We start from the raw sequence: 14047 nt of genomic DNA on the forward strand, positions 1-14047 counted from the left end.
CTTGTTCGCTACAGGTTCACGATATGCTAACATGAAGCCATATAAAACATCAGCTATTATGCTTCATATAAAGCTACCGTTTTGTAGCTAGCAAACTACTAGCATGCCTGACTTCATATTGTATTAACTGCCGGCAATTGGATGTAAAGTTACGGTGGTTCTCGAGATCACAATCCAGTGAAGATGTCCTCTAAAAATACATGAATTTTATCTAACCAGAGACTCATGGTGCCGGTTCTAGATATGGCGGATTTTGTTTAGTACTACGGATTCCGATAATATTTCGTTATTCTCTTAGCGGACATATACTCCGCAGTGATGCCTTCGCTACTGGCAATTGTCGGTCTTATTCGGAGTACCGAAGCTACCGAAACAGATGTGGGAAATCTAAGTCTAGAGTCTTAAGAAAAAGAAAAAGACAAAAGATTAGTGATTTAGAATGGAGCTTAAAATGAATAAGCCATGACCAATGCCTCCTTACACTTTTCACCGTATTGTGTAAGCCGAACAAACACTAACAAATGATAGCCTCAAAATGGAGAAGGCGTTAAGCATCCTATTGAAATTGACTCTAGTGAATGAAAAGTAGAGGAAATAGAAGAAAAACGAAATGTGCACAGCCTGCGATGAAGCCGCTGACAGATGATTATTGGGCATTGCATAAGCTTCGTAAAGAGTACTCGGAGATAAGAATTGAATATCCGGGCAACGAAGTCGTCAGCTCAACCTATTCTGATCTTTCACCTCGGTATACATACGTCATGTGGATAGGGGCTTTCAAAATGTGTAAATATATTTTAATAGATATATAAGAGTAGGGCTTTGAAATAAATGAATTACTTGCAACATAGCCTTACCAATTGACTTCCTAGTGACTAGACCACTGTTTTAGATTGGCATAATCAAAGTTCTTCATCATGTATACATCAGGTTTATGCCTTTTCATCTGGGCATATCTTGTGAGCGCAGTTTTGGGCTCATGTCCTCCTTTTCAGGGTTCATTTAATGCATCTATTTTGGACCTTTATCCGGAAAATGCGGATTGGGATCCGGTGCACTGTAAAATATACTTTGGGTATGCTATGCTTTTATCTCACTTACCCTGTCTTTAGGCCTGCTTCTAACGAAAGACAGTCTCTATTACAACGCTTCGGTTGTTGTTTACGATCCGTATCGTGATGAATCTGAGTTGATCGTCTTCCCTGGAATCACCGGCAATGAGGACTACACCATTACCGGTGTAGACTACGATGGAATGGGGTCAATGTACTTCGCAGCAACTTCATATACAGCCTTTGTGGCAACGACTTCTGGAAACCCAGCGCTGGCAAATTTCACCGGCCCCAACAGCGTTATTCGATATGATACCAACACCCGTAAAATTCTCTGGATAACGGATCTGGTGCCGATACAAAAGGAAGTATTCCAGCAAACTGGAAAGCTGATTACCGGGTTCCAAGATATGGCAGAAGATGATCAAGGAAACACCTATGTAATAGGAACATTTGGCTCTATTGTTGTCAAAATCAATAAGAACGGTACACCACAAATATGGTACCAACCAAAAAATATTAATGACACACTTGTTTCAGGTGGCATCGTTCGATCGGGGGACAAGATTGTCATCAACGATCGAGTTGCTCCGGGGCTATTGACCTTTGATATCAACGAGACCAAAGGATCTCCAGTCTATCTGCATCCGGAGGGATTTCCGACTAACTACACGGGTGGAGGGGATGGACTGCTTTTGCCATCAAAATACGGCGGCAAAGTCATCCTCTGGTCTGACGATTTTTATGGCAACCGTGTGGTTGGGAGCAGAGATAACTGGAAGACAGCTGAGTATCTCGGCCTGGTTCCCATGGATGGCAATCTCAGCAAACAAGGTGGCTATACAACAGCTAGCTTTGTGGTTGGTCAAACAATCTATTCTTTGACTGAATTCTTCCAGCCCACGAGATCTCTCAAGCCAAAGCAAGAGTGGCTTATGGTCGATATAACGGAACAGGTTGATGAGCTTGTGAAGGCTTGGGGGGGCAAGATTTGGTAAGGGAAAATGCCTGTGTCCATATGGATGCTTTTGCTTTTGGATATTTAGAATATGAAAGTGCGTAAGCGAGACAAGACATAGCCCTTCATATAATATTATAATCTCACACACCTTTCGTCAAAGCCTTTGGCTGGTCTGAATAAAACGAACGTTCTTGCGTTATTAGACCTCATTGAAAACATAAATGACGTGAGGCTTAGTTATAATTAGGGTTGATAATAATGCTTAATTGAGCTGATGCGTATATTAGTCGCTAACGTGTCATAAAATGGGTGGAAAGAACGGATAAGGTTTGGATGTTATTGGTAGGCTTCATATGTGAAGCAAGCGACGATGAGTTCATGTAAGCTTGCAGAGCCGCCTAGCTATCGCTACCTATCTGACTAGAGTGATAGATAAGACGGCTATCTCTCCTGAGCTCAGACGCCTGGTGAAAAAGGGAAACGTACAGAAATAGAGTCTGTGCTGTAACTGGCGCATCGAGCAATCGAAGATTTGTCCGAACGTCTGGAGGATAGTATGTGATCGGGCCGCAGACCATGGAAAGGCAACATTGTCTGCGTGCTATGCGGCGGGAAGATGCCGTTTTGTCCCCGTCCTTGTCTGGGCTCTGGGTATTATGGGCTTGTTGGAAGGTGTTACATACACGGGTTCATGAATGGGAAGGCTGAAGAGATGCTTGAAGGAGGGCAATTTTGCGAGGCTCTTTTTGAAGTTGCTTGACCGCCTAAGATACCTAGGATAAGTCTTCAACGTTTACAATATTTATATATAACCATAATTTAAAAAAAATTAAAATAGTGAAGTCACTACTGACAAACCCTATTTTCTGAGCACAGGCTCTTCTGCAGTCTCGCAGGCGATGGAGATATGCAATACACCACATACTTGTCGACGACCTGTTTGGCAGTTTAAACAAGCGGGCCAAGGGGCTTTGTGGTGTGGACTCTGTCGCAGACGGCAGTCGGCTGGATCGTGGCGATCACGTACAGCTGATGCTTGGACAATCGAGATCTAGTCTTGGATGTGGGGCAAGGAAGGGACAGTGGAGGATGGAGCTGATTGTCGATGGATGGAGGATTAGTGTTCAATATGGGGCCTGAGAAGGGTTTATGATGTCCCTGGTCAGTCAATTATTGCGTATGGATATAAGCGCTGGGAAGGAAATAGGGTGCGGCGGTTAGTTTTCCCCTATAAACGGCTTTATCAGGAACAGCTCCTTGGTTTGTCATCAATCTGTATTTTATAGTACTTTAACCCAATGCTTTGATACCATGACCTAATCTGATATACCAATATTATATTCCTCCATTTTAACCCCTGTCCTTTTTCTTTCTTTTTGTTCCTCTTTTTGGAGCCCCAGTTGTAGTTAACCCGGATATCCGCTCCCATCTAGACATGCCACTATTTTAGGTTACCCCGAGATTCCGCTTACACCTCTCTCCTAGTCTAAGACATAAATATTGGCAAACAAAAAGAGCCCGAACTATTAAATTTTTGTAGCTCCTGTAAATAAGGTTCCTAATCAATATGATACGCTCGATCGGACACTCAAGATAATATCGTCGAGTTAAAACATTGCGAATGGACTTTGAGTAGGGTTGGCGCTCCTTCACCCAAAGCCTTGAAAGCTGTCATGTCTACAGCAACTGTAACAGCGGTGTTATAATTAATTGAAACATATTAATAATCACTCCATGAATCCGGAGTTGACACTAATATCGCAGCAGTTGCTGCAACTATGTGTGCTACTTGACATGACAATACCACTCTGTGGAACGGCTATGTGGCATCAATCCATGTAGAGCTTCATTGAGTCTAGCAAGTTCTGCATTGCGATCAAATTTAGGCATCAAGACGCACGGTTCGTGAGACTGAGCTTCATCCTTGTATTCTCGGCCACTTCTGATACCCAGATGCTGATTTGTTCCTGAGACTATTGTAACTATTTACTGAAATTTTCGAAATGATTAGTAGTAACTATTGTTATATTTCAAATCACAAGATTCCAAATCGTGTTATTCAAGTCACTTGCATGGATGACTGCCCTGTGTAGACGCCAAGAGGCATTTTTTTTTCCGATGGGACGGTGATGCAGTGTTTCTTTATCACATGCCGACAAATTATAGCCACTCCTCTTATTGTTTGAAGTATCCGCGCTCTGTTTATAATAATACGATAAAAATTGCTGAAAATTTCTTACCTGACAAAGGGTCTATGTCCATCCTTTGGGTTGTTATAGTATAGCTAATTGTCGCTGTCGCAATATGTAATAGTACAGAGAGGCCAAGACGGCATTAAGATGTCACTATTGACTTCAAGAGCTAAAAAAAGAACAAAAATAGAATAATAAGCTAAAAGATACCTCATGATCGATTAGTTGACAACCATTATCGACGTGAGACAAGTCATATTACCCACTTCAGGGACTGGAACTAAGAATTTCTATCGAAGTACTATCAGGCATCCCATGAAGAACGTAATATCAAGTAAAGAGACAATTTACGAGAGAGAATATCCATTTTGGAACAATTTCCGTGCTTCAGAAGATCCCTTGCTTGCTAGAAATTATCGGTTCCGTTTGCCGTCTGACATAGCGGTCAGCATCCTCGAGATGAACACCAAGATTCAACCTATATATATACGATGACTTCTCGCACTTCCAATGGCGAATTCTATTTGATCAGTTTAAATAAATAACTTCAAGGATCTATACTCTTAGTGTTTCCACCATGCGCTTCCGACTTCAAGTTACAGCTCTGGTCTTAGGGACGGTTGTGACATCTATTCCAGTCACCACGAACATAGGGTGCAACGTCAGCCAATATATCAACGTGCCTACAACCAGCGGTCTTCTCACTGGCCACGTACCATCGAACTCGGACTGTGTCGTCGAGTTCTTGGGCGTTCCTTATGCGCAGCCACCAGTCGGTCAGTTACGATTCGAAGCTCCCGTCAAACTGAACGTCGCTTCAAAGCCTTTCACAGCTGCAAAGTATGCCGCAGACTGTCCCCATGCAACAAATGTAAACATCGATGGCTACCCTGGTTTTACTCCACAGGGCCCGAAGTGCGTTGCGGATTTTCTAGTTGATGCTGGTACCACTCAGAGCGAAGATTGCCTGTATTTGAACATTTGGACTAAAGCGACAAAAGTGGCAGATGCTGCTAAGCCGGTATTGGTCTTCTTTTTTGGAGGAGGTGAGCATTGATTCGTTGACGATCTGTGAGTGAGTATAAAAAGATGCAACGCTGACTGGAAGTAGGGTTCAACTATGGGGGCACTGACACTGCTTTCTACAACGGCAAGTATTTCGCGGGCGCGCAGGATGTCGTTGTTGTTACGATTAACTACCGAATTGACGTCTTCGGCTTCCCTGGAGCCCCAGGCCAGCCTGCCAACCTCGGCCTCCGCGATCAGCGCGTTGGTGTAGAATGGGTTCGCGAAAATATTGCTGCGTTTGGTGGTAATCCTGAGAAGATCACAATCTTTGGACAGTCTGTTGGGGGCGAGGCAGTTGACTTTTGGGCCTACGCCTATGAGCAAGATCCCATTGTTAGCGGTATCATTGCCCACTCTGGCAACGCTTTTAGCTTCGCTCTCAACACTGCTGCTACCGTTAAGAATAATTGGAATACCATTGTGGCTGGAGTGAACTGTACGAATAGCGAGGATCAACTAGCTTGCGTCCGGCAAGTTGACTGGCAAAATATCCTGGCGATTTCTGAAACGATCAGGCCCCTTCCCAGCAACAACTTCTTAAGGAGCATCTCACATTTTACTCCCTTCCCTGATGAGGAGATTGTCTTTTCTGACTATATCAACCGGACCATTGCTGGTAACTTCGCCAAGGTACCTATTATGCTTGGAAATACGAATAATGAGGATGGCTTCTATCGCCTCGTTCCATATGCCCAGACAGGACTTCTACCGACCTCTCAAGATGTGATTGAGTTTCTCCTTGAGACTTTTACGTGCCCAGTAACCTTTCAAGCCAGTGCTCGTCGCAGCCATGGCGTTCCAGCATGGGCCTTTCGATATATGGCCGACTGGGATAATACTCGTCTATACAGCACGAACGGCAGTACGAGCGGCGCATATCACATGGTCGATTTGCACATGATTTTCGGAGCTTCAGAGGATGTTACCGCGCTGCCGACGACAGCGGACCAAAGGAAATTGACACAGATTATGCAAACAGCCTGGGCCACCTTTGCTGAAGATCCTATTGATGGTCTTACCAGCCTGGGATGGCCACAGTTTGACCAGAGTAAAGATTCGTACATCTTGCTTGGCAACGACAGCATCTCTTCGGTACAATATGTGGCCCCCTCAAACTGGAACTCCCCATGTTCTACCGTTACCTTTGGCCTTTTCGGAACCTCTACAGCGACATCTTCTCCTTGACTGTATGTTTTGGAGCCAACAGAAGTTGGATCTCATGAGGTTCTCCAACCTTTGGATCTTGATATTCCTGTTAAGCAATTGGGTGCAATTGTTATAGTAACATAAAAATTAAAGATAAATAAAAATTAGTGAAATTTGAGCATGTTACATATCTATAATGCAATTACTTCCCTAAAACTACCCCATTGTGTTAACTTACATTTACTTATTCAGACTCATTAAATGTGGTGTTGATATAAATCCACAGTAGCTTCTCAGCCATCTTCTCATCAGCACCTTTACTATCTTTTCCATACTTTTTGGGGGAAATTCTCTGGCTTTGTTGAGTTTCTTTCTCTAGAAGCCTTTCCCTCTTATTTTCCAATGTTAACAATGCATCTTGTCTTTTACCTTCCTCTCGGCCAGAATGCCGCCCTTCTCTCATCTTTTTGGAAGCTTTCTTATTGACCTTTTCTATATCATGCTCCACTTTTCTCATTTTGCGGTCGAGACTCCTGCTGCGAACGGGTGGCTTTGAGACAGTGCTGCCTGAAGTTTCATCTTCAAAAGACGACTTCCACGGCTCATGGTTTTTTTGCAATTTCTTCATCCGCTTCTCTGTGTCTTTGAGCATCTGTTTGTCTATTTTCTCTATATCTCGCGCAACTTGCTTCGCACTCATCTGGTCAATCACACTGATATCTTCCTTCTTAGGTGGAAGACGGGTGACTTCGGTCTGGCTCACATAACCTTTCAGACCTTCCAAAAGCCGGTTATGGAAACTCGGTTGATTTTCCAAGGGAATATCAAGTGTTAAGGGCAGCGTAATAGCCTTTTGGGCTGGAAACTTGATAGAGGGGATTAACGCAGCTGTGGTGATCAAACAGGCTTTTAAACCTTTTGGTTCGAAAATCAGCTCATTTGCCTCTTGCATAAAGGCGTCAGTGCGACTTTTGCTAACAATCGCGGTTCCACCCATGGCAGTAAGCTTAAGAACGTTAGAAGCGAGCTGAGCCCAATGATGCGGCACCATTCCAATTATACCTCCAGCAAGATCCAAAACTTTAAATGGTGGAGAAGCAGCTGACACAATATTGAGTGTATCGATGAATTCAATAAATTCTGGCTCTGATATTCCGTATTCTTGCAATACTGGCGAGTTTAGTCTCATGAAAGGTACGCCTCTTCCTTTAGTCATTTGGGGTATTGCAACGGGCAAAAATTTCGGATAGTCTTCTGCGGAGAGGACTGGGTTTGCCAGCTGCCATTGAGCTGGTTGGCTCCAAGCAGGCGCATTATTGGAATGATTATGGAAATCTGACTGGCAATATGAGCCTTGATTTGAGTGAGACTGTTGGGATTGTTGAAGAGAAGTATCGGCAAACTGATGTTGAAATGAATTTGGGGATGTACGAGCGCTTGGCATAGCTGCTACCTGCTGTGGCGCGGGGGCAGCATGATAGCGGGAATTTGTAGATGGTGGAGTCGAATATTGTCGATAGATACCGGACTGATAGACATCAAGTTGAGAGGGGGGTTCACAATTGTCGTCGTATCTATCATATGGGCGATACATTGGCGGCGAGTGATTTGAAACATTCTCGTATCCATGAAGATATTCAAGTTTATAAGCATTTTTCTGGTGTTTTGGATCATCCATCTTCCGAATGGTATCAATATCATAAAAAGAGATTCTTAGTTCAATGAAGCAAATTGAACAAACTTGAGAAGCGTTGCTAATTTACTGGCAGAGTGTAATGGTATTTAAATCATAAACATGTAACGAAATCTACAGCAATTGCACATCATTTTCATTAGCTATTATAGTCCAGTTAAACAATATCTGTCTAACTGAAAAAGGTGCATTTTGCGACTGCGATCTTTGGCCCTGAGTTTATCTGTGGTATATGCCAGACATGTAAATGAGCTTACCTAGGTAGTTAGATATCGAGACAAGGCACACTCCGCTAGTCTTTTACTTGAATCATGATCAGCCACCGAGTCGACGTCAGCGTCAAGACACTAATCCCAATCGGGCTCATTGCGCGATGGGCGAAAGTCTAATTTGCTTCCACTGGCTCTGACAGCGCTACATAAGAATGACCAGTAGTATTTGGTATTTACGAATTTTTTGTAAGACAAAGTATCTCATTAAGGGGCTGAGGCAACTTTTTATACCATCCTAAGCCGAGAACTGCCCCCTGCATTGTAAACTTCAATAGTAAATTTCCGCTCCTTGGCTGTATGCAAGCAGCTACATCATGGTTGGCGTCGGGGGTAGGAGCCGCGGCTGTAAAACGTGTCGCCGTGCTCGAGTGAAATGCGGTAAGTGACGATAACATCGGATTGTAGACTCGATATACGACCGTATATCTTCTGTTGCTAATAGAAGCAGATCAAAATCGACCCATCTGTCGCCGCTGCGAACGCCTCAGCCTTCAATGCCAAGGCTTCAATCCATTCCCTGTCTTCATTGATGGTCTTTCCCTTAATGAGATCCAGGCAGATAGCAATACACAGGGTGATACTAAGAAAGATATATCTCTGGTTCCAGCACCTACTATTGATGAAGACAGTGTCTTTACAACTCACCTGATTATGAATCTTTTTACGGCCTTCCAGGGGAGCAATACGGCCCCTAGCCCCAGCATATCTCCCTGGCTTATGAGCTCTATTATGCCTAGCAGCCAAAATCAGGCCCCGCAGCTTGCAGTTCGAGCTTGTGCTGCCGCATATTTTGGAAAGATACACCGTCAATGTTCTGCAGCTGAAAGGGGTACAGTGTTGTACACTCAAGCGCTATGTCAGCTTCAGAAGGAACTGTTTGACTCAGAGCAGGTTTTAAAAACAGACACTCTATCTGCTACTTTATTACTAGCCCTATTCGAGATGATTACTTCCAAAGATATGAATGGATGGTTAAGTCATTTCCTTGGAATAGGACACCTTGTACGCTGTTTCCTGGTCAAAATGAGCCTTTAAAAATATTGACTGACCAATCCTTTCTTACTAAAGATCAAATTTCGCGGACCGCAACTTCATCGAGATGGCCCAGGCAAAGAGTTGTTTATTACAACGCGCCCCTCTATTGTAAGTGGAGAGTATATCCCATTAAATACGCATTTAAGCTGATAAATATGAGATCCTTGCCTATCTAATTCGGAGACAGCGTTGTTTCCTAGAAGAGGATGCATGGAAAACGGTGCCGTGGGCAGATGATGCAGGTCCCAAGACATCAATGGATTGCTTAATCGACATATTTTGCCACTTACCTGGAATAATGGAAGACGTTCAAGCACCCTTAACAAGCGCAGCTATCGTGGAAGAATCTACAATATCCGATATCATACTTTGCTTTCAAATTAAGGCGCTCTTCGAAAGACTCTACAATTGGCGCGTGAAATGGGAGCAAGATTTCTCACAAACATATTTCAATGTCGGATTGGACATTCTCAAGGAGTTAAATGTTTTCGAATTTGACTTGTATCCTTTTCCTACCGCAATTTTCTTTACTGAGCACATTCGAGTCGCCGAAATATGCATATACAACGCAATGCTACTGCTACTACATCAAGCTTGTCGGCAACTTCCAGCGTCAATAAAGCCTACTCTGGTATCTTACGACAATACATATTCCTGGCCACAACCGTCAATTCTCTTGACACCTGGAAATGGGTCAGTGGAGGATATTATTGAAGAGTTTTGCAAACTGGTCTATTTTCAGCTTCTGAGTTACCCAGGGAACAGTGGCGCTATTCAGATTATGTTTCCTTTGCAGGTTGTGTATCGAAACGTAAACCCTGAGTCCCGAGAGGCGCGATGGTTGTATAAAATCATTTCCCACATTGCAGATTGTTGTGGATTTGATGCTGTAAGATTCAACGAAGGGCTCGACTATGGCTTAGAGAAAATATAGTTCAAGCTTTTCCTGATATAAACGAAGATTAAACTCCATATAGTAGCCTGAGGGCTCATTCTCTGTGACAAGACCTACGAAATATAGGTGCTACTTATTGAAATAGTAGAAATGGACTATCGCTTTTTGGATCCAGCTGTGAACAGTTTAATTGTGTAATCATCCGCCTTCAATTAGTGCAATCAGCGCAAAAGGCCCGATGTTATGTGTATGGCGAATAGGGACGCTTTTGCAACTTATGTCTCAAAGAAGAGTATTCAGCGATGCAGCCTTGCGACAGAGGAGGCCACGGGGCCCCACTGTGATATTTGATCCTTTTCCCATCGAAATTTAGCTAAATTCGGTAGATTTAGCGATGTTAGTTATTATTGCTGGGGCTTTCCTTTAATTCCAATTTACATTTAAATATCTTCAACTATCAAATGCATTGTACTAGTCGAACATTGTCCTCATCTTTCAGAAATACACCACAAATCGCTTTTCATCTACCATTAACAATCTAAATCGTTACTTTATTCTTGCCCAACATGCGCCTCGATACACATGGCAAACTTGCGCTTGCTGAAGTTATTATTTATATTCCGATTGGTCTCTTCTGTATATACAACAATATTCGACATGGATTCAGAAGAGACGTTGGCTGGATCTACCTGACAATTTTTAGCATTAGTATGTCCTATTTTGCACACTTTTTCTTTTAGTGTTCTCTTCTAACTAAGAAACGCCTTAAAGTCAAGATTACTGGTTCAATCATGACAATCCAGATCGAAAATGGGACGAATACAAGCATGGCTACAACAGCTACTATTTTGAATACAGTTGCATTATCTCCTCTATTGAATGCATCACTGTGTTTTCTGAATGTTGGGCATGTTTATCTCAGCAACAAACTGAGTCTATGGAAGCTAATTATAATGCAGGCTAGATAAGGCTCGTTCGTTTGCACGGCATATTACCATGGCCTTAAAATCCCTTCATATCCTTATAATCGCCGGTCTCATACTTAGTATTACTGGCGGTATTAGTCGGACAAAAACCTCACAAGACAGTTTAGATGCTGGCGCACGAGAGCTTCAATTAGCATCTATCGTTTTTGCTCTTGTATGGGTTCTCATGGCTATTGCGTGTCTTATCTACATAAACAACCTTCATTATGTTCAAAGTGCCGCAAAAAGGGTAATTCTGAACCACCAGCTTGTATTGCTACGTGATTGAGTAACTGACGCTTAATATTAGCTTATTCTATCGGTAACAATAGCTTTGCCATTTTTACTAATACGAATTATCTACTCGGCGCTCAATGCGATTAATCTGGATACAAGCTCTTCCAACGGACACACTATGGAATTTAATCCTGTCCTCGGTAGCTGGCGTTTATACCTTGCGCTTGGATTAGCTACCGAATTCGCAGTTGTGGCGCTTTATACAATTAGCGGAATTGTTAACTCCTTTGCTAAAAGCCCAGATAACGCATTTGACTATCAAGGCATAGAGGCTACTTCATAATATTATGATATATATATCTTGCTTTCACTTATTCTTTATTTCTTCTATTATAACTTGGAAAAATTGCATTTATTTAGTAAAACTTTTATTATAACTCGTAATATTAGTGATGTGATGATGAATTACCCAGTTTAGCTCACAACTGGTCGTATCATAGATTGTCCAGTTCTCGTCGGAGCAGCTGCTTCCAATAGATCAAGATCGGCCATTTTGCAAATATCTGCAGTAAGGCCCCTTTGAGATGGAAAGTAGCTGAACTGGTATCATAAAGAAGACAGAGATTGTGTACACGTATGTAGCAAGTCAATTAAACGACAAAGAGTAAATGTTTAATGGCACTGTTGCTATCAAAATTTACCCCGCTTTAGAAATTAATACTATTGTACGAGGTACATGTACGAGGGAGTCATGAGGGAAATAGTCCACGATTACATCCTGGAATGTCAAATACACATACGTTGGTTCCGACGACGTGGTATACTCCAAGTAAATTACGTTATAATTAGGTATCTTAAGTAGATAAAATATCAATTGGTACAAAACCTTTCAAGTAGCGGCAGACGGGGTCAGAGTTTGACAGATTTTGGCGTTGACGCAGTCTCTGTAGGCTGTGTATAGATAGATGGCGAACGCCTGGCCTTTAGGATATCCAGAAGTATACTGAGTTCTATTATGCCAGTCATATGGGTTAACAGCCGGCGAAAATGCCGCTATCGTCTTGCTTCTCCGCCAGGCTCTCTCTATTTGCGTCAGCCCAGGCGATGTAAGATTGCGGAAATATATTAGGGTCGTTAACAGCCATTCGATACGCCACAGCACTCAGAACTGAGGTTCCAGAAATTTCGCCAAACCAGCTAGGATCGTCAAGGTAATTGCGTAACAAGCCGTCGTCCAAGTTCGACTACATAGCACCGTCGAGGATCTCTTTGATCCACCCTTTAAGCTATATAGCTTGTGAAGTCATCGCAGCACTCGCACCATACCATAGCTAGCCCAGCCGTTGCTTACTAACCAAAGGCCCGTGTCTTGAGATTGGGGACCGATGATGTGCTGCCAATTGAGATTGTTACCTTTCAGAACAGCGCGTTGCAGGCCGCACTGCTGGACAGTAAGAGACATCAAGGATGTGTCATTCTGCTCAACGGCAAGATAAGCCACTAAAAATACAGAAATTCTATTAGTTACACCTTCTATAGGTCAAAGCAACAAGATGGGGAAAACGTACAGAATGGGAAAGACATGGCCATATTATCCGCCCACAGCTCGGCCACATCTGGTCGATGAGAAATCGCGCCGTTGCTCCATCGCGGGGCAACATTGAGGAGGAAGTCAGCCTCGCGGTTGGCCGCGCCAATGTAGACACTGTTCGACTGGCCAAGAAGAATCGCCGAGACGCCCAGAGATGCTGGAACGCCAACTGCGCTATCATCGACAAGTGTCTGCTAATCGCGGTTTATGAACTGCTTCGCATATGCAAGAGCGGACGTGTTAGGGTCGGCTTGAGGGACTCTACCATCAGGGAAAGGGTCGGATCCAAAGACAGATAGCTCGGGGTTATGCAATTCTAGCAGAGCTTCTGCCGCTGTTCCCTATTCCCAGGAATGAGAGGGCTGATTGACCATGACCTGGGCTGCCGTGTAGGCATCGAAGCCAGCATCGACATCATTGACGCCAATGGCGACATTTGGAAGGGTAAAGAGTAAGAGTGGGAGGAGGCGCGAATTGAAGGACTGCATCTTGGCTCTGACCAGAACCTCCTCCTTACATGCGAGTTCCAGTGCGTGGACAATACGATTCTTTTATAATACGTCTTAGTGTAATATCAGATTAGGAACAGAAGTTGATTTTCAGGAGATTTAGCTGAAAATGGAAGGTATCTTCAATTATGGTTGTTAGTCTGAGCAACAATACGGCCAGGCCGCATGTAAGCGTCTGTGCCCGTAGCCTAAATTAACACGATCAATTGAACCGATACTAATGTTCACGATGAGCGAACGATCCTCTCTTCCTTCGGGGCCCAGAGACCGTTGATACGTGATATACCATTTTCTTATATGAACAAGTCTTATAGCTGGAGTAGCTACAACTATTCTTCACTTCTTTGTTATCACGTCCACTAAGAATTCTCCAGCTAATCTAGGTAGATACTTGATAGCCCAGTAAATAAAGCGTAAGTTCTTCATAGGCA

The 14047-nt window shown here is 43.2% G+C and overlaps 5 protein-coding genes across 5 annotated transcripts; 3 read left to right on the plus strand and 2 right to left on the minus strand.

Moving 5' to 3' along the window:
• Positions 1-917: 917 nt before the first annotated feature.
• Positions 918-2050, plus strand: GGI43DRAFT_425335 (uncharacterized protein; the record flags this gene model as incomplete). The annotated part of the gene is made up of 2 exons (XM_083208498.1): positions 918-1075; positions 1135-2050. The coding sequence occupies 2 exons, from the start codon at positions 918-920 to the stop codon at positions 2048-2050; spliced, it is 1074 nt and encodes a 357-aa protein (XP_083056871.1).
• Positions 2051-4782: 2732 nt separating this feature from the next.
• On the plus strand, positions 4783-6458 carry GGI43DRAFT_425336 (Alpha/Beta hydrolase protein; the record flags this gene model as incomplete). The annotated part of the gene is made up of 2 exons (XM_083208499.1): positions 4783-5251; positions 5317-6458. The coding sequence occupies 2 exons, from the start codon at positions 4783-4785 to the stop codon at positions 6456-6458; spliced, it is 1611 nt and encodes a 536-aa protein (XP_083056872.1).
• A 194-nt stretch (positions 6459-6652) lies between these two features.
• On the minus strand, positions 6653-7434 carry GGI43DRAFT_415003 (uncharacterized protein; the record flags this gene model as incomplete). The annotated part of the gene is made up of 1 exon (XM_083207107.1): positions 6653-7434. A coding segment is annotated over exon 1 (749 nt), but the record flags the coding sequence as incomplete, so codon positions are not given.
• Positions 7435-8563: 1129 nt separating this feature from the next.
• Positions 8564-10391, plus strand: GGI43DRAFT_415005 (Zn(II)2Cys6 transcription factor domain-containing protein). Its single transcript, XM_083207108.1, has 4 exons — positions 8564-8762; positions 8833-9386; positions 9453-9527; positions 9580-10391. The coding sequence occupies exons 1-4, from the start codon at positions 8699-8701 to the stop codon at positions 10351-10353; spliced, it is 1467 nt and encodes a 488-aa protein (XP_083056874.1). The 5' UTR covers positions 8564-8698; the 3' UTR covers positions 10354-10391.
• Positions 10392-12547: 2156 nt separating this feature from the next.
• GGI43DRAFT_430465 (uncharacterized protein) lies at positions 12548-13837 on the minus strand (the record flags this gene model as incomplete). Its single annotated transcript, XM_083209257.1, has 5 exons — positions 13479-13837; positions 13345-13448; positions 13085-13281; positions 12838-13016; positions 12548-12760 (listed from the first exon to the last, which is right to left on the minus strand). The coding sequence occupies exons 1-5, from the start codon at positions 13593-13595 to the stop codon at positions 12548-12550; spliced, it is 810 nt and encodes a 269-aa protein (XP_083056875.1). The 5' UTR covers positions 13596-13837.
• Positions 13838-14047: the final 210 nt, after the last annotated feature.

This window comes from Trichoderma evansii, assembly GCF_050947405.1.
Source record: "Trichoderma evansii strain SZMC 28006 chromosome Unknown GGI43scaffold_24, whole genome shotgun sequence".
NCBI lineage: Eukaryota > Fungi > Ascomycota > Sordariomycetes > Hypocreales > Hypocreaceae > Trichoderma > Trichoderma evansii.